This window comes from Moschus berezovskii, chromosome 7, assembly GCF_049115385.1.
Source record: "Moschus berezovskii isolate FMDL1 chromosome 7, NW_MosBer_1.0, whole genome shotgun sequence".
In the NCBI taxonomy this organism is placed as follows: Eukaryota; Metazoa; Chordata; class Mammalia; order Artiodactyla; family Moschidae; genus Moschus; species Moschus berezovskii.
This window is the reverse complement of record NC_142466.1, coordinates 84277441-84302388: the sequence shown is the minus strand read 5'-3', so window position 1 is coordinate 84302388 and position 24948 is coordinate 84277441. Positions and strand designations below refer to the sequence as shown.

The 24948-nt window shown below is 45.2% G+C and overlaps 1 protein-coding gene across 6 annotated transcripts; it reads right to left on the bottom strand.

Annotated features, from left to right (window-relative positions):
• Nucleotides 1-968: 968 nt before the first annotated feature.
• On the bottom strand, nucleotides 969-23732 carry IDNK (IDNK gluconokinase). Of its 6 annotated transcripts, none has more exons than XM_055427356.2 (6): nucleotides 23233-23514; nucleotides 22428-22490; nucleotides 20506-20603; nucleotides 20108-20190; nucleotides 8859-8902; nucleotides 969-2286 (listed from the first exon to the last, which is right to left on the bottom strand). In XM_055427356.2, the coding sequence occupies exons 1-6, from the start codon at nucleotides 23280-23282 to the stop codon at nucleotides 1941-1943; spliced, it is 684 nt and encodes a 227-aa protein (XP_055283331.1). In that variant the 5' UTR covers nucleotides 23283-23514; the 3' UTR covers nucleotides 969-1940. The 6 variants fall into 6 exon arrangements, with proteins under 6 accessions (XP_055283331.1, XP_055283333.1, XP_055283336.1 ...); XM_055427358.2 differs by having other exon boundaries at nucleotides 970-2286; nucleotides 20108-20194; nucleotides 20573-20603; nucleotides 23233-23508; XM_055427361.2 differs by lacking the exons at nucleotides 22428-22490; nucleotides 23233-23514 and adding an exon at nucleotides 23614-23732 and having other exon boundaries at nucleotides 970-2286; nucleotides 20108-20194; nucleotides 20573-20603.
• Nucleotides 23733-24948: the final 1216 nt, after the last annotated feature.

Genomic DNA, 24948 nt, shown 5'->3' with positions numbered 1-24948 from the left:
CATGGCTACACTAGATGAACACAATAGAGTTAGTTTGATGCTTTGCCCATCAGATCACTGAGAATGAAGAATTATAAATGCAGCTGGATGTAGGTTGTTGTGTCTGACAGAAATTCACTGTGATTTTCTGAAAAGATAAAACATTCTTAATAAGGTTAAAAATAAAATAGGATACAAATGTCCCTTTATTGCATTCTTGGAAATTTCAGTGTGTATTAAAACCACAAAGAACAAAACTGCTTTTACTTATGTATAAAACAGAGTTAGGTTCAGTGCTTCTTTAAACAGCCTTAGCCTTTTTCATTTGATCCTATGTGAAGGTTTGGCCTCCCCAGGTGGTGCTAGCGGTAAAGAATCTGCCTGCCAATGCAGGAGACGAAAGAGACATGGGTTTTATCCCTGGGTTGAGAGGATTTCCTGGAGAAGTGCATGGCAACGCACTCAAGTATTCTTGCCTGGAGAATCCCATGGACAGAGGAGCCTGGCGGGCTACAGACTGGACACGACTGAAGTGACTTAGCACGCACGCAAGAAGATCCAGGAGGATATTTGAAAATCAATTCTTTCTTGTGAAGAACTGCCTTCACTGAGAACTCTAGCTGGTACTAGAGGGTATGAGATGCCCTATCTTTCCACCCCAGGGCTTTGTGTTGGGGGTGCTCAAGCCCTCCAGAGTGCTCCTCACAGTACTCACTGAGTACACGGAACTGACTTGAGTCTTTTCTCTACAGCTGGGGGTGACTCTCATCCAGCCTGAGTATACAGTTTAAGGGCCTAGATCCCGAGTATGAATGCTGATGTTAACTGAAGCCAGGCAAGAGGTGCCCCAAATAGTCTGTCAGGAAAATCCATGGCTCTACATTTTCTTAGGCAAGATTTGTCCAAGAAGTGCCCTTGTATTCCACTGGCACCCCATGCATATATTTTGTTTGTAGTTCCTGAGACAAAAAAAAAAAAAAAATGCATATTCTTGTGAAAGAAAACAGGGAACTGGTTCCAAAACTCACTTTCTGGCCAGAACCAACCAAGGCCTGTAAAGCAGCTGGGTCTTGTGGCCCTGATTAGATAGAGGGATAAGGATGCTTCTTCCTGGAGCCCTATCAGGGAAGAGCTCAAACCCAGCCCATGCTGGCCACATTGCAGCTTTCCCCACTGGCGCCTGGTAAGCTGCATGCCAGCAACACATCAGCACCTCTAAGCGCCCCATGGCCTTGCCTGACCTGGCTGCCACTGGCATAATGCCACCTGTTGCGAAGTTTTCGTGTCTGGTTTTGGCCACAGCAGCTCTGGTATGCCACCCTCACCTGCCTCCACCACTGACAGCTTTTATAACAGGAAAGTGGGCAGGTTAATACTTGCCTGGTCTCACAGGAGTCTCTGTAAAATGGAGTGGGGACTGGGGGCAGACAGTCCTGCACTTCATTCACTCAAATTCCACCTTTGCAAATTTTTCTTTTTAATCCATGAACTGTATGTGCTTTTTATTTACTTTGAAATGGCCCAAAGAGAGGATGAAGAGGTGTGTGGTGTAATGTAACTGCTGGTGAGTGGTCAATTCTGTATGCTTCTCTATTCCTGAGACCAGTCTCCAGAGGGTGCCAAGGATAGCCAAGATTCATTTGTTTGTCCAAGTACAAGCATGATCAAGAATGTTCTAAATAAAGTCAGAGTTTACAGCTTTGACTATAGAATTTCCTCATGATTTGCTTGGGTCACATGGATTTAAACTTCAGTGAAGCTTCAAAGTTTCCACTCCATTTCTCTGAATGTGTCACAGCATGATGATAAAAGTCTCCCAGATTCCCCCAAATCCACCTGAACAATATTTCAACACATTGTGGTTTATTCACTTTAAGAAGAATCTGGAGAGAACATGGTTTGGGATGGGAGACAGAGTTACGCCTGATGGGTCTGGACCACTGATATAAATGATTCTCATTTCATTTTAGAGTTTCCATAATTGTAGCAATTATCTCTGAAAGACTTTTGTCCACGTTGATTTGGATGAAGTTTTCTGGAGCTGATGGGGTCTCCAGAGTATCGAATTGGGACTGCAGTAACTCAGGGGGCATAAAATGATCTTTTCTTCTGAGTAAGCGTCCAGAGATGATGTCAAATGACCCAGTCAGATGGACCACAAGGAGCTTCACCTCAACTGGCTTTTCTTCCTTCCCCGATTCATCACACTTCAGAGGTGCATCATCTTTTCCTTGTATTAAGATGTCTCTGTATACTTTCTTCAGAGCTGAACAGGCTAGAACTACACGCTGTCCAGAGGCTACATCTCTGTTTAAAAAAAAACAAACAAACCTGGGGAGATGGGGAAGGGGAGATCCCAAAGAGTGAAGACATTTAAAATAACTGGTGTCAAGCCTAGGCTGAGGATTTCATTCCCACTTCTCTGACAGTGGAAGGTGTTACAAATGGTGGCCAATTATCAGGCAGTCTTGGCTTTGAGGTAAAGATCTACTAGTGAGCCCTCTTGGGTAATGTGTTTACCTCTCTGAGCATCAGTTCAGTTCAGTTCAGTCACTCAGTTGAGTCCAACTCTTGGCGACCCCATGGACTGCAGCATGCCAGGTCTTCCTGTCTATCACCAACTCCTGGAGTTTACTCAAACTCATGTCCATTGAGTCAGTAATGCCATCCAGTCATCTCATCCTCTGTCGTCCCCTTCTCCTCCCGCCTTCAATCTTTCCCAGCATCAGGGTCTTTTCCAGTGAGTCAGTTCTTCGCATCAGGGGGCCAAAGTATTGGAGTTTCAGCTTCAGCATCAGTCTTTCCAATGAATATTCAGGACTGATTTCCTTTAGGAGCATCAGTTCATCATCTGTTAAATGTGGCTACTCAAGAGTACCTGCCCACAGAACTGTGGTGTGGAAGTTTATCATGGTGCCCAGCACACAGGAAGTGCTGAGTGAGTATCAGCTCTGCCTCTTAGCTATAGGATGTGACTGAGCCAGCACTTGTGGACATGGGTAGCTGCTGGCAGCCACCTGTGTCCCCCACACAGCATGGCTCAGGCTCTCCTCAGATTCTCTCCATTTCTACTCTGCAGTATGCTGGAAGAATCTGGGGAGGTTACCCATGCAGAGCTGGAGAAAGAAGGAAAAAAAAAGAGCATCAGTCTGTTTTCAAGGTGAGCAGAAAGTGAGTTTTCAGAGATGCTGAAAACTAAGAGAAAAACCTGAGGCAGAAATAGAGGTAGATTGACAGGGCACCAATAAGGGAAAACCTAGACAGAATATTAAAAAGCAGAGACATCACTTTACCAACAAAGTCCATCTAGTCAGAGCTATGATATTTCCAGTGGTCACGTATGGATGTGAGAGTTGGACTGTGAAGAAAGCTGAGTGCGGAAGAACTGATGCTTTTGAACTGTGGTGTTGGAGAAGACTCTTGAGAGTCCCCTGGACTGAAGGGAGATCCAACCAGTCCATCCTAAAGGAAATCAGTCCTGAATATTCATTGAAAGGACTGATGCTGACGCTTAAACTCCAATACTTTGGCCACCTGATGTGAAGAACTGACTCATTGGAAGAGACCCTGATGCTGGGAAAGATTGACAGTGGGAGAAGGGGACAACAGAGGATGAGACGGTTGGATGGCATCACCAATGTGATGGACAGGAGTTTGAGTAGGCTCTGGGAGTTGGTGATGGACAGGGAAGCCTGGTGTCCTGCAGTTCATGGGGTCACAAGGAGTTGGGCACTACTGAGTGACTGAACTGTACCTAAGGGAAAACCAGTGTGGTCCAAGACCATACATGAGGATGAGCCTCCCTACCACTAAGCTGATGTATACCAGCCCTGGGCAGGAGAGGCTGTCTTCTTGGAGCCAGGAAGGAACTAAATAAAGTGGTCAAGGGTCAATGCTGGCTTGGGTACTTAGTAGAGATTTCAGTTCAGAACTGAGAACTAAGAATTCTGAAGGGGACTGCCTTGATCTATATATTGTAGACTATTGTAGATCTATATTGTAGACTGTAGACCCAGTGGATGGAGTGTGTCATCAGTAACAAACCAACGTACTTGAGCCTCCCAGCTCTTCTCAAGGGCATGAGTGAGAGCTTGTTAGTTCTGAGCCTGGAGGTCTGATCTCCGCTCTCCTGAGACTTTTCACTTTGGCTTCCATCACAGGTCAGTATCTTTGATCTGACGAGTCTATTTATGTTAGAGACCCACTTGGGTAGGAGTTCTCAAATCCTAAAACCCAAAAACCTTAAAACCCTAAACCCATACAAAGACAGGACTGCCAGTCAGGTCTGTGCAGTGTTTTAAAAAAATGTAAACTGAATTTTTAATAAGTATAATGTCATATGGCCCAAATGGTTTTAGATTTATAAAACATGACTTCATCTTAGAAGGCAAGATTTGGAACTCATTCACTGCCACTCCTTTATCTTCCATGTCCCAACCAGGATTCCCAAGGGCCAGACCCACAGATGGGAGAAGAGGGTCGTTTGCTCAGAGGCATGCTACAGAGCTGGACAGTTTGAGCTTTCACTCCTGGTAGCGAGTTATCTGTTGATTTGCAAATGACCCCAGATCTTCCTGGTTGTCAGCTTGAAGTAGGAGGCAATACAAGTGGTGGCTAAGATATGGCTATAACAACATTATTATTTTCTTTAGGACTTACTATATATATTAGGTACCATTCTTAGTGCTACTGCTGCTGCTGCTAAGTCGCTTCAGTTGTGTCCGACTCTGTGCGACCCGACCACATAGACGGCAGCCCACCAGGCTCCCCTGGGATTCTCCAGGCAAGAACACTGGAGTGGGTTGCCATTTCCTTCTCCAATGCGTGTACGTGAAGACGCTCAGTCATGTCCGACCCTTAGTGACCCCATGGACTGTAACCCACCAGGCTCCTCCATCCATGGGATTTTCCAGGCAAGAGTACTGGAGTGGGGTGCCATTGCCTTCTCCGATTCTAAGTGCTACCCACGCTTTATTCACTAATTCCTCACGACAATCTGTAAGGACTGTTGTGAGTAGGAACTATATCTCCATTTTCAGAAGAATAAACAGGTTTATGGAAGCCAAGTTGCTGAGTTAAATTCAGTTCAGTTCAGTTCAGTCGCTCAGTCGTGTCGAATCTTTGCGACCCCATGAATCACAGCATGCCAGGCCTCCCTGTCCATCATCAACTCCCGGAGTTCACTCAAACTCATGTCCATCGAGTCAGTGATGCCATCCAGCCATCTCATTCTCTGTCGTCCCCGTATCCTCCTACCCCCAATCCCTACTGGCATCAGACTCTTTTCCAGTGAGTCAACTCGTCGCATGAGGTGGCCAAAGGATTGGAATTTCAGCTTTAGCATCAGTCCTTCCAATGAACACCCAGGATTGATCTTTAGAATGGACTGGTTGGATCTCCTTGCAGTCCAAGGGACTCTCAAGAGTCTTCTCCAGCACCACAGTTCAAAAGCATCAATTCTTCGGCGATCAGCTTTCTTCCACTCTCACATCCATACATGACCATGGGAAAAACAATAGCCTTGACTAGACGGACCTTGGTTGGCAAAGTAATGTCTCTGCTTTTTAATATGCTATCTAGGCTGGTCATAACTTTCCTTCCAAGGAGTAAGGGTCTTTTAATTTCCTGGCTGCAATCAGCATCTGCAGTGATTTTGGAGCCCAAAAAAATAAAGTCTGACACTGTTTCCACTGTTTCCCCATCTATTTCCCATGAGTGATGGGACCAGATGCCATGATCTTCGTTTTCTGAATGTTGAGATTCAAGCCAACCTTTTCACTCTCCTCTTTCACTTTCATCAAGAGGCCTTTGAGGTCCTCTTCACTTTCTGCCATAAGGGTGGTGTCATCTGCATATCTGAGGTTATTGATATTTCTCCCAGCAATCTTGATTCCAGCTTGTGCTTCTTCCAGCCCAGCGTTCCTCATGATGTACTCTGCATATAAGTTAAATAAGCAAGGTGACAATATACAACCTTGACGTACACCTTTTCCTATTTGGAACCAGTCTGTTGTTCCATGTCCAGTTCTAACTGTTGCTTCCTGACCTGCATACAGGTTTCTCAAGAGGCAGGTCAGGTGGTCTGGGATTCCCATCTCTTGAAGAATGTTCCACAATTCATTGTGATCGACACAGTCAAAGGCTTTGGCATAGTCAATGAAGCAGAAATAGATGTTTTTCTGAAACTCTCTTGCTTTCTCCATGATCCAGCGGATGTTGGCAATTTGATCTCTGGTGCCTCTGCCTTTTCTAAAACCTGCTTGAACATCTGGGAGTTCACGGTTTACATACTGCTGAAGGCTGGCTTGGAGAATTCTGAGCATGACTTTACCAGCATGTGAGATGAGTGCAATTGTGCGGTAGTTTGAGCATTCTTTGGCATTGCCTTTCTTTGGGATTGGAATGAAGACTGACCTTTTCCAGTCCTGTGGCCACTGCTGAGTTTTCCAAATCTGCTGGCATATTGAGTGCAGCACTTTCACAGCATCATCTTTCAAGACTTGAAATAGCTCAACTGGAATTCCATCACCTCCACTAGCTTTGTTTGTAGTGATGCTTTCTAAGGCCCACTTGACTTCACATACCAAATGTCTGGCTCTAGGTCAGTGATCACGTTATCGTGACTGTCTTGGTCGTGAAGATCTTTTTTGTACAGTTCTTCTGTGTATTCCTGCCACCTCTTCTTAATATCTTCTGCTTCTGTTAGGTCCATACCATTTCTGTCCTTTATCGAGCCCATCTTTGCATGAAATGTTCCCTTGGAATCTCTAATTTTCTTGAAGAGATCTCTTGTTTTTCCCATTCTGTTGTTTTTCTCTATTTCTTTGCATTGATCACTGAGGAAGTCTTTCTTATCTCTCCTTGCTATTCTTTGGAACTCTGCATTCAGATGCTTATATCTTTCCTTTTCTCCTTTGCTTTTCGCCTCTCTTCTTTTCACAGCTATTTGTAAGGCCTCCTCAGACAGCCATTTCGCTCTTTTGCCTTTCTTTTCCATGGAGATGGTCTTGGTTCCTGTCTCCTGTACAATGTCACGAACCTCCGTCCAGAGTTCATCAGGCACTCTATCTATCAGATCTAGTCCCTTAAATCTATTTCTCACTTCCACTGTATAATCATAAGGGATTTGATTGAGGTCATATCTGAATGGTCTAGTGGTTTTCCCTACTTTCTTCAATTTCAGTCTGAATTTGGCAATAAGGAGTTCATGATCTGAGCCACAGTCAGCTCCTGGTCTTGTTTTTGCTAACTGTATACAGCTTCTCCATCTTTGGTTGCAAAGAATATAATCAATCTGATTTCGGTGTTGACCATCTGGTGATGTCCATGTGTAGAGTCTTATCTTGTGTTGTTGGAAGAGGGTGTTTTCTATGACCAGTGCATTCTCTTGACAAAACTCTATTAGCCTTTGCCCTGCTTCATTCCGTGCTCCAAGGCCAAATTTGCCAGTTACTCCAGGTGTTTCTTGACTTCCTACTTTTGCATTCCAGTCCCCTATAATGAAAAGGACATCTTTTTTGGGTGTTAGTTCTAAAAGGTCTTGTAGGTCTTCATAGAACCATTCAACTTCGGCTTCTTCAGCGTTACTGGTTGGGGCATAGGCCTGGATTACTGTAATATTGAATGGTTTGCCTTGGAAATAAACAGAAATCATCCTGTCATTTTTAAGATTGCATCCAAGTACTGCATTTCGGACTCTTTTGTTGACTATGATGGCTACTCCATTTCTTCTAAGGGATTTCTGCCCACAGTAGTAGATATATGGTCATCTGAGTTAAATTCACCCATTCCAGTCCATTTTAATTCACTGAGTAGTAGATATAATGGTCATCTGAGTTAAATTCACCCATTCCAGTCCATTTTAGTTCACTGATTCCTAGAATGTCAACATTCACTCTTGTCATCTCCTGTTTGACCACTTCCAATTTGCCTTGAATCATGGACCTAACATTCCAGGTTTCTATGCAGAGAGATGCTGACTCCGGCGGTACAGATGCAAGAGACGTGGGCTCGGCGCAACCGACCACGTGCAGAAGTGTGGCCGAGAGGAGCTACCCCACGCCCAAGGTCAGGGAGGTGGCCGAGAGGAGCTGTCCCATGTCCAAGAGGTGGTGGCTGCGCGGGCACAGGAGGGCCGAGAGGAGCTACTCCACATTCAAGGTCAGGAGAGGCGGACTTGAGGAGATACCCATCGTCCAAGGTAAGGTATAGTGGCTGCACTTTGCTGGAGCAGCTGTGAAGAGATACTCCACGACCAAGGTAAGTGAAACCCTAATAAGACGGTAGGTATTGGGAGGGGGCATTAGAGGGCAGACACACTGAAATCAATCACAAAAAACTAGTTGATCTGATTATATGGACCACAGCCCTGTCTAACTCAATGAAACTAAGCCATGGCGTATGGGGCCACCCAAGACGGACGGGTCATGGTGGAGAGGTCTGACAGAATGTGGTCCACTGGAGAAGGGAATGGCAAACCACTTCAGTATACTTGCCTTGAGAACCCCATGAACAGTATCAAAAGGCAAAATGATAGGATACTGAATGAGGAATTCCCTAGGTCGGTAGGTACCCAGTATACTACTGGAGATCAGTGGAGAAATAACTCCAGAAAGAATGAAGGGATGGAGCCAAAGCGAAACAAATACCCAGTTGTGGATGTGACTGATGATAGAAGCAAGGTCCGAGTACCCAGCTAGTAATTATGAAGTTGTCTAGAAGGCTGAGTCTAGAACCCAACACTCTGTGGCTGAATGAGTCTTGTTAGTCACCAAATGGAGGTGCATTTCATTTCTGGGATCCTTTATCATTAGTCAGTTATGATTTCAAGAGTGGTTTCCTTTACTCATTGGCTTATCTGGGGTCTGACGTTCTCTTACCTTCGTAAAATGTCATGCAATTTGCAGAGCCATGGAATTCTGTCCTGAAATTAAAACAAACACAAAGTGGCTTTTCCAGATATTGTTTATTTGTACAGAAACTTGTTCATCATGTTCATCAGTGTTAAGGTCCAAAGAAATCTTAGTGGTTTTGAGGCGGCGGCCATGCACAGACTGAGGAGTTAAGTCACTGGGCAGTTCAGCACAGAATCATGTTCCTGGTCCAGGTGTCAGGGGTTCTTTCCACAATGATAAAAATTACCCTAAAATGCCAGTATGTAACCCCCCCATTTCAATCTTCCCATTATAAATACACTTTCTTTGGTTCTGATATGTTTGTGTGTATGTGTGCTAAGTCACTTCAGTCGTGTTTGACTCTTTGCAACTGCCAGGCTCTTCTGTCCATGGGGATTCTCCAGGCAAGAATACCAAAGTGGGTTGCCATTTCCTGATACACTTTCAGATCTTTTATTGTACTGCATGATTCTTCAGGTGCTTCTTATCTCAAATGCAAAGAGTTATTTATAGAAAGTCTTAAGGCAGCTGCCCCCTGGTCCTATTCTTCAAACCGTCCAAAAACAAAGCTTCTTTCAGATAAAAGTATTGTGAGAATTTTGTGTTTTTCCAGAGAAGGCAGAAGTTTACATAGGACACCCTAGAGTGTTATACAAAGAAGTTCCCCTGGGGTAAATACTGATTGGCCATAATGCATTAAAAAAAAACAAACTTTTTATTATGCGAATTTAAAACATATACAAAAAGAGACAAAATGGTACAAAACAAACTTGTCTGTATTCACAACCCAGCTTAAATGATTTTCAGCTCACAATCTGGTCTTCTATATGTCCCAACCCCCATCCTTTATCATTTTGATGCATATTCAAGAAAGATGATGTCTTTAAGACTTTTTTTTGGCTGCTTTGGGTTTTCATTGTGGTGTGCAGGCTTAGTTGTGGTATGGGGAATCTTGGTTCTACAAACGAGGATGAACCCACCCCTGTGCTGGGAGCATTGAGTCTTATCCACTGGACCACCAGGCAAGTCCCCATGATGCATCTTTAAAAGTCCTTGCTCTGAACATTTGATTACTACCATTATATTTAGATTTTTGTATTTGTATAATTGAGATTGACTTGCATTTTTTTTCTTGTGTAGTCCATATTAAATTTTGGTATCAAGGTTATCTTGCTGCTGCTGCTGCTGCTGCTAAGTTGCTTCAGTCGTGTCCAACTCTGTGTGACCCCATAGATGGCAGCCCACCAGGCTCCGCTGCCCCTGGGATTCTCCAGTCAAGAACACTGGAGTGGGTTGCCATTTCCTTCTCCAGTGCATGAAAGTGAAAAGTGAAACTGAAGTCGCTCAGTCGTGTCCCACTCTTCGCGACCCCAGGGACTGCAGCCTACCAGGCTCCTCCGTCCATGGGATTTTCCAGGCAAGAGTAATGGAGTGGGTTGCCAGTGCCTTCTCCTCAAGGTTATCCTAGCCTCTTAAAAACAAGTAGGGCAGCTTTCCTTCTTTTTTCTCTTCTTTGAAACAGCTTGTATACAATATATTATTTTTATGGACTGAATGTTTTTATTTCCCCAAAATTCATATCCCCCATGTGAGAATATTTGGGAGGTAATTAGGTTTAGTTGAGGTCATGAGGATGAGGTCCTCATGAGGGGATTAGTGCCCTTATAAGAAGAGACCAGTGAGCTAGTATATACTCTTTCTCTCCTTCTGCTGCCCTCCCCTTCAACCACCCAGTGGGGATACAGAGAACCTCCAAGCTCAGAATAAACAAGAAACTGACCATGCTTGCATCTTGATCTTAGACTATCACCCTCCAGAACTGGATAGATACCTGTCTATTGTTTAAGTCACCCAGCCTATGTTATTTTGTTACAGCAGTCTGAGCTGAGTGAAACTCATCTGAAAAACTATCTGGGCCTATCTTTTATTTATTTATTTATTTTTGAGGAAAGATCTCTGATTACAGATTGAATTTCTTTAATGAACATTGTATTATATTCAGATTTTTCTATTTTTAATTCAGTTTTGGTGACTGAATACTTTAGAATCAACAAGGTCATGTTTTCACTTGGTGATGGGGGGAGGGCTGAGCAGACTGTCCCTGAGCATTGTAATCCTCATTTGAAGAAAGTCTTCCCTTACATACTTTATACAAGTCCTCACACTTAGGATCAGGTCCAGCTCCATGCCTTATACAAGTATCATCTCCCATCTCTACAGGAATGTCAAAAATCGTACTTCCCATTCTCCTGGCTTATATGCATTCTCAAAACCTGGGGGTAAGAGGTTATTTCAGTTCAGTTCAGTTCAGTTCAGTCGCTCAGTCGTGTCCGACTCTCCGCGACCCCATGAATTATTTAGGTTTAGTTAAATCTTGCTGCTTTGATTCTGGCACCTGAGAATTTCTCGTTTTGCTTTTGACCTTGGTTAAGCCCTTGGTTTTATCCCCCATCCCACTCCCCTAATCTTTTCCACCAGGAGCCTTTTAAGTTCTCCAGCTCTGGGAGAGGTCTTTCAGCTCCTGAGTATTTCCCCTGGGCTTAGGTTTTCCCTATTTCTTATTCAGAGTAACTAGCTCCACAGTAAGTGAAAGGTTCATTCCACCAAGGCCATCACTCTGTGCTCAGCAAACTAAAGACCTTCCAGTTACTAGGATCCACCCTTGTCAGGAAGCAGAGAAGGATTTTGTACACACACATACTACATGCACACATGCTACACACACATACAGTTATAATTTTTTCAATATATGTATCTTTTCATATTAAATAATATTTTTTAAAAGCACTGTGTGCTAATATTGGGTTAAGAGTCCTGGAAGTTTTATTAGTCACATAATTTTTTAAAGACTTTACTCAATCAGAGACCACTTAGAAGTTCAAATGCAACAGCTATAAAATCTGCAGAAGACAGAGATCAAATGACAACTATTACCTAACTTACACAAATGGTATCTTAAATAACTACATAATTCACAGATATTATTACTCAAATTATAACTGCTACTACAATGTACACATGATAGCTCAAATGTATTTAATGAAAGGCTTGTTTATATTAGCACTTGTCTGAGTACTCAGTGGACCCAGTGTGGTTATTTCTAAACAAAGTATACAAGATGATGAGGCTTATCAGTTCTAAACTTGCAGACCATAAAGAACTTTGTGCTCTATGGGGAGACTTATATGCTCCTGGAAAAGAGTGTATATGTTTAAGACTTATTCTTGGCAAGATTTTCTGACATCATACTCAAACACTAAATGTTCTAGAGAAGTCTGTGAGGAGAAAAAAGTTGTAGCAACTACACTTATGGCACTTGAAATTGCCACCGTAACACAGTACTTTCTAGACTTATGATGGGGGTCAGGGAAGAAGAGTTTCAAGGGTTATAGGTAGTGGGGAAAACTAGCTAGACTTACTGAGCCTTGCAGTATTTTATGATGGAAAATTGCCCATGGGAAAGCTGCCAACTCAAGCCCAGATTTGGATTTCCCTTTCCTTCATCCATTTGCAAGTATCTGTGTGTGCTTAGGGAGACCCAGACACTATTCTGAGTCCTTTCTTTCAATACTCTACACACAATCACCCTGAGTTTAACTTCTAAGATTCCATTTGCACCCAAATTTCTAAATTCCTTTCTCTTCTGTATTCTCATTGTGAACAGCTAAGCTTTTCTACTACATTCATGAACTAACAGGGATAAAAAAGAAAACACTATTATTTATACAAAGACCTTAAAATTTTTTTTTAAACCTCTTGGCTGTATCTTCCAAAACAGCTTCTCCAACAGAAGGCTGCAGCAGAGCAGGGTGACTGGGCCTTAAAGACTCACATGTCAGCAGCATGAGCACTTTCCTACCTAGGACTCAGACCTACAAAGATATGGTGCCTTTCAAACCTGCAGGAAGGGCTGCACAGGCAACTTACTTGGCAAAGTGGTGTACTAATCATTAATGGGACTAACTTCAGTGTGTGTTTTACATGTAAATAGAGGTGTCCGGCTTCAAGTTTAAGAAATTATGTCAATTTCTATAAAGTTAAGGAGTCTTCTTACAGCATATGGGGGCCACAGTGAGGTACCTTCCTAAGCACTTGGAAAAGAAGCAGCTTGTTCTTTAAGGCTTTGAAGATCAACACTTGATAGAAAGGGACAGAGATGTCTAAACTCATCTGAAGAAGTAAAAAATGACCCTCAGGCTAGCAGTGCATCACTATGATCCAGCTACTTATTTTTACACACATAAATGAAGCACGTGAGGCTTGGGTGTGAAAGTCCAGGGCAGGAACACTATAGGATTAGACAGCAGAGTACTGTCCAGAGGACATGGAGTTCTGGCCTTATGACCAAATATCATGTTCTCATTAGCAAACGTCTTCATCTAATGTGGTGGGTGGTCTCACACCATTAGAAACTTAAGCTTTAATTCTCCTACTCGATTGCATGTTCACTGAGATACCTGACTGCATTTTGGCTTCTGAAATCAGATTGATGTGTTATGGGCCACATGGCAGTTAAATATCTCCTTGTAAATTAATCAACCGGCATTCTGGTTTTATGTAGAAATCTTGTGAACCTGACTAGTGGGGTTCTCATATGAGACGTGAACCTGTGTCCAATGTGTTGACAGTATCAGGGGTTGAGCCAGCAAGACAGAGCCTGACTACCTTGTTCCCATCTGGGTAGTCAGGCAGCCTTTTCCACAATGCATCCCTGTCACTGTGCATGTCTCCAGGTTAAACAAAATCCTGAGACTAGTGCTGTGATGACCTGAGACTAGTGCTGTGATGACCTGAGACTAGTGCTGATCTCCATTCAGCAAGAATGCTTGGCTTGGAAGAGGTAGTAGGAAGGTCGCTCAGTCGTGTCTGACTGTTTGCGAGCCCATGGACAGTATAGCTTGCCAGGCTCCTCTGTCCATGGAATTCTCCAGGCAGGAATACTGGAGTGGGTTACCATGCCCTTCTCCAAGTTGGAAGGTTTGGATGGTCAAATGCTAATTCACATATTCAATATTCACATACCTACTTAAGAGTTCAAGAAGCAATTATAACAATGCACTGGGACTGATAGACGAAAAGACAACAGAAAACAAGCTGTACTTCTGCGTGAGTCAAACGTTCACAGTGGGTTTGGATGCACCACGGTGGGGGGCGGTGATTTGTTTAATGCCTAGTACTTTCGGTATCTTACCGTTCTTCCCACTAGCAGAGGAGCAACCTTGGGTTTTGTTATTTTAATTAGATTGCACAATTCCTCCAGCCCATCAGCACCAAATCTCTCTGTACAGAGATCAATCTCTGTATTATTTTATGGCTTAGGAAACATATGTTATTGCATTAAGCTGGATATTGACTTTATTAGTCATTATATTTTCTGCATGCCTGAAATATTTCACAATAAGGATGAAACAAACTAATTAAAAAAAAAACACTATATTTGGGTAATAAACTTCCTACCCTTTGTACAGGTAAATAGAACTTTACTTTGAATCCCTGCTTTTTTATTATTTTACCAGTGTCTAAATACATGCCTTAGCTGAGAATTAAGCATGTTGCTTCACTTAGTCACAATAAAATTCCTCAGAAGCCCAACCATGAAAACTAATATTAATAAATGGGAATATAAAACAGAAATAGATGCTTTCAGACATCTGCCCAATCAGAATGCATGTTGGACCAGTTTATTCAAAGCACCAGTTAAGGTCTGGGTCCACCAGCCACAAAATCAATGAAAAAAGGCTGGAGATAGCAATGAAGTACTTTCAACTTTATTTTACAGAAGTTTCCAAGTATTGAGTCACAGTTATTACACAGTGGGATCCTTCCCTAGAGGGTCACAGGGGGCCAAAAGGAGAGTTCTTCCAGAGTCGCTCCAGGTGCTACGTGAATTCCCAGGTGGACACCAGCATTCTCATCCCTGGTCTGTGTGAAGCCAGGCGTCACCTGCCTCAGGTACCCATCCAGGCCTAGATCCCTCCAAGGGATGTGCTCACTGGGGGCTATGCCTCTCTCCTGCTGTTACTCTCACCCTTTCCCTCTCCATTTGACCAACCTCGATTCATTTCTCATAGACTGGGTGTGTGTGGAGTATCAGGGCCTTTAACACAGTAGAAAAAGTAGGGTCTTAGAGGTTAGAGAGATCCCCTTTACTCTGTGCCTTTGCTCAAGTTACTTAACTTCTCTGTGCCTCGCTTTGTTCATCTGCAAAATGGAATCATAATTCACTGATCTGCTTTGGGATTTAAACAGGAAAAGGAGTAGACTTCATTTTAAACATTAGTTTTTGGGGCTGATTTTATAGCTGCAATAAATGGCATCAATTTCCAACTTTGAATCTGGAAAAGACCTTTAATAAATGAATTTGGTATGCAGTAAACTCTAATTCCACAAATAATGAACATTTAATATGTGCAAAGCGCCATACAGAGCATTGGGAATATAATATGGATGGTGTGGTTCCTGTCCTCAAGGGGGTCACAGCCTGATGACGGGTATCTATCAGTTAAACTACACGTAAGGCAGAGATGAGGGCTCCAAGGGATATACTAAGAAGGGCTCTGACAAGAGTAGAGGGAGAGATCAATTTTGATCTGGCCCTAGGAAGAATAAATCTTCAAGGATAAAGAGGATTTTAATGGAAGCAGGGCCTGCCAAGCAGAGGGCAGGGTAAGACTGGGAGTATTAAATATTAAAGATCGTTTGCCAAGACTCTGCAGTAAACGGATGAGGCAGGAGCTTAGCACTGACGACCAGGTGTGGCAGTTACTGTGTGAGGAGGGTGAGGAGAAGCTGTCAGGACTAGTCAGTCAAGACTCTGAGCTGCTAAGGAGTTTGGTCTTTACTGTCGGGTCTTAGGGAGGACCTGGACACACGAGATCCAAATTTTGTACTCATAATGTTTGTGAAGAAAGGGAATGACTGAGATCTCCTCTTCACAGAGGCAGAAACTGAGGCCAAACAAAGGAGATACTAGAGCAAATTCACTGAATTCTGTGTGTAAATACTACAGACAGTATCATAATTAGTGAAGTCAAACACAGAAAGTCTTAGAGGAAAGAGAGGAGGAAACAACATAACCCAAATGAGTATCCACGCTTACTGGATTGCTATTCTAGGTCCCTTCATTCCTGACAGTCCCTCCATGCAGGGATAGGGGTGCAGTGTACCCTGAGCCCCCAGCCCAGGGCTTAAGCAATGAGGGCTAAATCAGAGCTTCGTGAGGACAGAGAATGCTTCCTTGGCCTATCTAGAAAGAGAAAGTGTCTTCTGGAAGGGGATGACAATTAAAGGACAGGCGCTCAGGGGAACAGATGGAAGAGGAGTGTGTCCAGCATTGCTGGGGGAGGTGGAGAGAGGGCACGGAAAGTGGGAGGGGAGCAGTGGAGGTGAGGGACTGGTTTTATCTGGTGCAAAAGTGAACCTAAGCCCATAGAGGGAAAAGATGCATATAAACAAAGTATATACCCACAAAAGATGGGTGTATATATATCAAATTCAATTAGTAGGTATTTTTGGAAGATGAAACCAAGGGTGATGTAGCCTGTGAAAGAATTTGTAGGCACTGGACAAATGTTTTATACAGGATAAGTATTATATTTGTAATCAGGAATAAAACTGTCCAAAACCTCTCTTTTAAATAGACTCTGAGGTTGAAGTCTGCTCAAGTGTCACCCCATGGGCTGCCAGAATAGCATGGACCTGGCACATCAGGGAGACTCACTGACGGACAGCTTGGAAATCATCTCATCATGTTAACTGTGCATCCCTGCCTGGGTGGCATATCTTTCTCTACCAGCGCTGTCCAACAGAGCTTCCCCCGCGATGGAAATGTTCTCTACCTGTGCCGTCTGGATTAGCAGCCGCCAGCCACATGTGGCTTTTGAACACTTGGAAGTATGACAGTGCAATCCCGGAACTGGAGTTTACATTTAATTGAAATAGCTTTAAGGTGCCCTTGTATTCAGCTCAGGTTCTTTACCTTCAAATCTTAGCCTTCTGAGTACAATGTGTGTGTATGTGTGTGTGTGTGTGAGTCACTCAGTTGTGTCTGACTCTCTGTGACCTCATGGACCTCCCCAAATCATTCTGAGAATCTCCCCCAAGGCACACCATTACCTCTGCCTCTAACAGTCTACCTGATGCTCAGCACAGTATCCTCTGGGGGAGGGGGGCCTGCGGGCTGGTTGCCAGGGCAATGAGGAGGTCACGGTGCCAGCTCAGCTGTGACCCACACCTTTGCTCATAGACTCATTGGGCTCTCATCAAAAATGTTAGCCATCTGCTGTTTACTGCATTCCTCTCTGCTTCAATCTAATGTCAGGCAAACTTGTATAGCTTCCTCTGAATATATTTAGTAACTCGTTATGTTTCTTCCAGTAATTGATAACCTTTTCTTCTGTACAATAAATTCCTCTTCTCAATTCTCCTCCTCAGCCCCCAGCCCCATCAATACTGCTCACTTAACAAGGCTCATTTGTGAATAAGAGGAATGATGCTTAAATGCCATTATAAAAATCTGTCCATGTGGGGTTGCTTTACTTTGTTCTTTAATTTTGTACCCAGCAAGGGGGAAAAAAAAATAACCCTAGCACGGTCACACTTTACACACTCCACAGAAGTGATGTGTTACATGTATGTACATATAGATACGGTATTAACAACAACAGTAAGAAGTGATATTCACTGAATGCTTCAGGTGTCTCTGTGCACACTTTAATCCTCTCAAGGACCCAATAAAATAGATCCTGTCACCATTCCTACTTCACAGGAGGAAAATGAGGCACAGAGAGACCAAGCCATTTGCCAAAAGTCACACAAGCTCAGTGGTGGGGCCAGGCTATCTACATTATCTGCTGCTGCTGCTCAGTCACTTCAGTTGTGTCCGACTCTATGTGACCCCATAGACGGCAGCCCACCAGGCTCCCCTGTCCCTGGGATTCTCCAGTACAATATCATTGTTATGTTTAAGTCGTTACTCTGTATCTCCTTTTGGCTGCTCTCCTCCCACCTTCTAAAGTCAAATGTTGTAAACTTAATTTTGATTGTTGCTGGGAGAAATATCAATAACCTCAGATATGCAGATGACACTACCCTTATGGCAGAAAGTGAAGAGGAACTCAAAAGCCTCTTGATGAAAGTGAAAGAGGAGAGTGAAAAGGTTGGCTTGAAGCTCAACATTCAGAAAACAAAGATCATGGCATCTGGTCCCATCACTTCATGGGAAATAGATGGAAAAACAGTGGAAACAGTGTCAGACTTTGTTTTTTTGGGCTCCAAAATCACTGCAGATGCTGATTGCAGCCATGAAATTAAAAGACGCTTGCTCCTTGGAAGGAAAGTTATGACCAACCTTGATAGTATATTAAAAAGCAGAGACATTACTTTGCCGACCAAGGTCCGTCTAGTCAAGGCAATGGTTTTTCCCGTGGTCATGTATGGATGTGAGAGTTGGACTGTGAAGAAAGCTGATCGCCGAAGAATCGATGCTTTTGAACTGTGGTGTTGGAGAAGACTCTTGAGAGTCCCTTATACTGCAAGGAGATCCAACCAGTCCATTCTAAAGGAGATCAATCCTGGATGTTCATTGGAGGGACTGATGCTAAAGCTGAAACTCCAATACTTTGGCCACCTCATGAGACGAGTTGACTCACTGGAAAAGACTCTGATGCTGGGAAAGGTTGGGGGCGGGAGGAGAAGGGGACGACGGAGAATGAGATGGCTGGATGGCATCACCGACTCTGTGGACATGAGTTTGAGTGAACTCCGGGAGTTGGTGATGGACAGGGAGGCCTGGCGTGCTGTGATTCATGGGGTCGCGGAGAGTCGGACACGACTGAGCGACTGAACTGAACTGAACTGAATGTTTAAACTTGGGGAGCACTTCCTGAAACAAACAGAAACCCTAGAATTAGACCTAATATGGGTTAGTGACTCCGGTCCTTCAAGGCAGGACAAAGAGAAGAAAGTGGAGCACAAACTAGGGAGGGGGAGCCGAGTTCATGAAAGTACAAACGCCAGTGTTGCTCTTTGGCCAGTTCCATCCCAATACCGGTCCTTGGGACACCCTTGGCATGTGGACCTGACTGGGGCCACTGCTGCCAGCTGCTCTGTGGACCCACCCTAGGCCCTGCCCTCAGTCTCTCCTGGGTTACAGCTAGTTCTGTGAATCCACAGTTCGTGACTCTGGTTTGAGAAAGACCCTCTAAGGCCCCCACAACAGTGCATAAAGGAATGAGATGTCAGGCCATTCATTCTTTCACTTACTCTTTCACAAATTTGCCACAAATATTTTCTGATATACACTGTGTGTCAGGCTCTGGGGATATACAATGGTTAACAGAAACGGCCACAGTGGCTGTCCTTTTGGAGGTAAAATCTAGGTACAGGGACAAATATTAATCGAATTCTCACACCATCAAATGCCATGTTACAACTGCAACATGGATGATAAGGGATATGCTGCCATGAGAGTTCATTAGAGGAGGTTTTATCTAGAAGTCAGGACGAGCTTTCCTGAAGAAGGGGCACAGGAGCTGAGACGTGATGCATGAGCAGGTAACTGAGAAGAGTGGGGAGGTACATGCCTCACAGTGGGAACAGCAGACACAAAGGCCCTGGGGGAGGAGCATGGCAGTAGAGCTACTGAAAAGGGCAAGGATGGCTCCAGTGGAGATGGGGGTGGGAGGGTGGGGGTGGTATGTGGGAGGGAGGGGTGCACCCAAAGAGACTGGAGTGGGGCACAGCCAGTTTGGCCTGATCATGTACGTGCAGGAGTTTATGTGTCTGGTCTTGACGCTAAGATAATGGGAAATCTCCAGAGGGCCACTTGAATTTGCAAAGATCACTCTAGCTTTGGGGTGGGCGCCAGGGCCTGGAGAGGGTAGGCTGGTAGGTCCCGGGGAAGAAAAGGTGAGCTTCCACATGTGTGAGGCACAGAGGAGCCTGTGCCCTCGGAGGAATCACACTCTGCAGACTCAAATCCCTCAACAAAGTGTTCAGGCAGATCCTGCCGAGCCAGGGCTGACGGTGGCATCAATCCTGATGCCAGTTTAGAGTTTAGACAGGAGTTCAGGGCCACAGCTCGCATACATGGCAGGCCTGCTGTACATCTGGCTTTTGCAGCACTGTCCTGAGTGCATGACTCAGGAACTCTACCGCACCAAGCGCCGCAGGCATCTTCACCTGCATCGGCTGGGACATCCGTGTTGGAAACAGAAACAGACAGTGCACCTTACCTCGTCATTCAGCGGTATCCCCTTCTGCATCTTCATTCGATTTTCCTCCGGGTGGTAGTCATCTGCATCGTAGAATTTCCACCCTAGCTTTGAGAACAAAGCGAAAGAGGGTACGCAGCAGGTCATGCGGCCCATGTGATGGGCACTGTGGGTTCCTAATACTAACAGCAGGTACAGAGACAACCCGGCCACCCTCTCTCCCACCAGCAGCCACACAGACCATCCCTCCTCCACCAGGGGCAGGAGCAGGGAGGTCTGTAAGGATGCTTCACTGATCCCGCCCAGTGGGTTGCTGCAGCTGTTTTTTTCATTCATCATTATTTTCCATGACCAAGGAGAGAGAGAAAATTGCTCCAGGGGGTTTCACAAGCTTTGTGGAGGTGTCTGCGTTTACAAACCACGCAGGCCAGAAGCAACGAGACAACAAGATGAGACTTGCAACTGGGAGGTGTTAGCACAGGTTACCTCAGATGCCAGCAGGGCGCCCACGGTGGATCTGTGGAGAGGACACAGATGCTACGTGACTACCCTTCCCCCATCTGCCTCTTCCATCCAAGGAGCCGTGGGAAGCACACAGCTGCCTCACCGGTATTAAACACCAACAACTTACAATATTGAAACTGAGACACGTGCTCCTCACCTTGGAGTCTAGAGCATGGCTTTAGTTTTCTCCAGGAATTTAAATAATTCTCCAGTTATCACAAAATTTTCCCCCAAAAGCAATACATAAGATCTCATTAAACTCCTGAAGCTTTTTTTTCCCTTAACTTTCTGGTCCCTGTTTCGTAGATAATTATTTTTTAAAAAGAACAGGATGAGATGGTTGGATAGCATCATGGACTCAATGGACATGAATCTGAGCAAACTAGGAGGCAGTGAAGGTCGCAAGGATCCTGTCGGACATGACTTAGTGACTGTCATGTCCAGTCACTACATGGACAACAACTGAATAAAGTGATAAATTCTACTGGGTATACTGGAGGCAGGGGTCTGACAGGGAATTTAACCTCTAAGCACCCATACAAGGTTCACGGAGCTCATAAAAGCATTAAAACATTGGGACTTACAAGGGACACACCCTTCAAACAAAGGACTTGGAGAATTACCAGCATTCATTATTAAGTATGGGAGTTGAATGCTCTCTGTTCAGACCCTAACAAATACAGGTCAGTGAAGAGGGCTTGGGTCCCAGAGCTTGAGATCTGGCCACAGTCTCCTTTCTGCCACTAAATGACTATGCCCACCTTGTCCTCTAAACCTCAGTTTTCTCACCTGTAAAACAGAGGAACTGAGCTACATTTATCCATTCACTTTCTCATTTCACTCGGCCAATATTTAACGAGCACCTACGAGCTCCCAGGACATAATGCTCAGGCCACCGAGACTGGTGTCAGCCATCTTGAGGTTTACGGCTAGTGCAGTGTGGGTAGGGATGGAGGCTGGCAGGCGATGAGTTAGAAATAAAGTCCCCTCTTGCTCTCAACTTCTGAAGTATTACCCAAATGCCAATCACTGACATACAACCTTCAGGATTTTTTTATTGTACCCTCCTACTAGTTCATCATGCCTTCTCACCTAAGTTGTACATGCCACTTTTACAATTATCTATGTGTTATTTTTATTTAATTGCTTCACTCTTTAAAATTAAACAAATGTGTTAAAGAAGGAAATTCTTTCCATCCCTTATACAGGAAGCCATCCTCACTTGCCTTAAGTAGGAGGTAACTGAAAAGATGCACACAATGAAAACAAAACATTATGAAGAAATTCTACACTGTTAATTACCCAGGGTTCTCTCTTTTGTTAAGAAAGTATCAGGAAGGTGTTAAAAAGACACACAGAGACCTCCTCCCTAAAGTGACCAAAGGATTGAGAGAACTAGAACCTCTCCCATTATGTTCACTCCAATGGAGGCTGCATAGGCTGACATGTTGCAGCCTACTGGTGATTAAACTGTAACAGCCAAACTCCAGGGCTGGAGAAACCAGTGCTGTGTACACTTAAGACCAAGTTAGATTAGCCAGGAATGAACATGTCAGCCACCAGTCATAATTTAAAACAAGAGCTAACTAGACTAGGGTGCAGATGAGCATAAAGGAGATAGAAGGAACCTGAAAAACCATTCTCTACCACTCTAACCAAACTTTTTAACCAGGGGACATGGTGAAGGTCCCTGGTCCATGTTTGAAGATGGACCAAGGACCCTCACTAGAAATAAAGCACAGTGATCACCTCACAGGAGACTGGTCAGAACTGACCATTACAAACCAGTTTGGCACCCAAATGCCACAGTAATTTTTGTAAAGCTAAACCTACCTACCTGGAGCAAGAAGGAGTCTTGGAAATACACTGGACTGCATGGGCAGTTGCAGATTCAAACATTCTAGAAGGGTGAAAAGCCTTTGGAGGTTGTGAAACTTCAGTTGTCTTTTGCTGCCTCTGGTGGAATGCTGCCTGTCTTTTCTGATAAAGGGCACTGCTGGACTTTGGACTAAGCGGGAAGCCAAAGACTTCCTTGGCCCCCCAAGTTGGCCGGACTGGGCTGGCCAGGGGCTCTGTGGTATGGAATGCTCTTCCTTCCTCACAAACCTGGAGCACTCTTCATATTTAATACTCCGTACTTCTAGCTGAAGTGGGGAACACAGTAGGTTAACAAGTTAAATTTACTTTCTAAACTCTAATAAGAAAAGTCCAAGGCCAGGAAGGAGGAAGCTAGTGCTACGTCCTGCCTGACAAATGTCTCTAGGCGCTTGGGAGGTTTGCCCGTGCTCTGTGGTCCCTTGCTCTCCTGCACGCTGTTCTGACTTGAGGCCCCCAACAACCTGCCTGGCCCGCTCCAGGGGCCAAGCAGAACCCGTTACCCCAGCAGGCGCCTCTGCCTAAATTCAGAGATGCAGACCCCGAGTCTGGGATGTGGCCCCGGCCCAGGCGCTCCCAGAGCGAGCAGGTTGGCAAGTGGGGAGAGGGAGCAAGGTGCTCTGGGCCTGTTTCCTCATCGGCAAAGGGAAAGGAAGGAGGCTCCCCAGGGAACTCCAGTCGCCACGGGCCCAAAACGGCTCCAGGCCTGGCCTCCGCCGCGCGGCGCCTCCCCATTGCGCCTCCCGAGCCTGGCCCCCAGCACCTACTTCCCCGAGCCGCTGACGCCCATCACCAGCAGCGCGTCGGGAGCCGCCATCGCCCCAGATCCGGTTCCTTCCCTCCGCCTTCCGGAGCCCGTCGGCCCCGCCTTCCCAGCCGCGGAGGGCGGAGCCGCCCGCGACCCCGCGCGCCCCGCCCCGCCCGCGGACAGGACACCGAGGGGCCCCTGTCGGGACCCCGCCCCAGTGCGCGCGGCCCCACTTCCGCGCCGCCCCTCCGGCGTCGAGACCTGCCCCACTCCGCGACCCTTCCCTGGCGAGACACGCCCCTGGCCCGGACCCCGCCCCCAGGCGCTCCGCCCGCCGCGGCCCGCGGAGGCCCGCGCACGCGGCGCCCACCGCTTCCGCGCCCACCGCTTCCCTTCCCACCTCCGTCCCTTCCCCGCCGCGCCCCCTGCGTCCCTCTCCTCTGTGCGGGAAGTGGAGCCCACCGCCGGCAGGGGAGCGGGCTCGAGTCCCTCCATCTGCGGTCCTCTTCGCCTAGACTCTCTCCACGCCCTTGCAGGCCGGACCTTCCTGCTTCTCCTCCACCAATGAGCTTTAGAAAGAGCTTTAGTTTATTTATTTTTTAATGTAAAAGTAATAAACAGAAAATAAATGACACTTTACCACACGACGCGGCAGCAAGCATCAGTTCCCCGTCCTGTATAAATAAACGGGCAGGAATATTGTTTGAAATTCAGTTCAGTTCAGTCGCTCAGTCGTGTCCGACTCTTTACGACCCCATGAATCACAGCACGCCAGGCCTCCCTGTCCATCACCAACTCCCGGAGTTCACTCAAACTCATGTCCATCGAGTCGGTGATGCCATCCAGCCATCTCATCCTCTGTCATCCCCGTCTCCTCCCCCCACAGTCCCTCCCAGCATCAGAGTCTTTTCCAGTGAGTCAACTCGTCGCATGAGGTGGCCAAAGTATTGGAGTTTCAGCTTTAGCATCAGTCCTTCCAATGAACACCCAGAATCGATCTCCTTTAGAGGACTGGTTGGATCTCCTTGCAGTCCAAGGGACTCTCAAGAGTCTTCTCCAGCACCACAGTTCAAAAGCATCAATTCTTCAGCGATCAGCTTTCTTCACAGTCCAACTCTCACATCCATACATGACCATGGGAAAAACCATAGCCTTGACTAGGCGGACCTTGGTTGGCAAAGTAATGTCTCTGCTTTTTAATATGCTATCTAGGTTGGTCATAACTTGTTTGAAATTAGGATAGTGCTGTACACAGTTTTGTAACCTGGCATTTTGCCACAATAATACAAGGCAGATTTCTTTTGATGTCAAATATAGAGTGGGCCATAGCGACACATGTTGTTATGGCTCTGCTATTTTTAATCTGCTTCCTGTTCTCGGGTAAATTACTTAAGTGGAAGAAGCACCCCCTTTAAAGGACCCTTTTGCTTTAAAGCAATGTGTTAATTATGTGCCATTTAAAATGTTTGATTAAAAGCACGTCCAACAACATTCTGCCCAACTTCCTTTACTACTCTGTGTCTTTGAAAACAATGAAGCTGATATAAAAGCATTTAATATGTCAATTACCTCTGCACTGACTTTTTTTCTTAGCCCAAGTGGGTGACATTTCAGTGTTCCTGGATAAAGTTTGTACAGATTAAGTACCTGAGACTTGGAGAGACAGGTGACTTGTGTAAGGGCTTACAGTTCACTTGTGCTTGAGGAACATTTTTTGAACATCTACCATCCACAG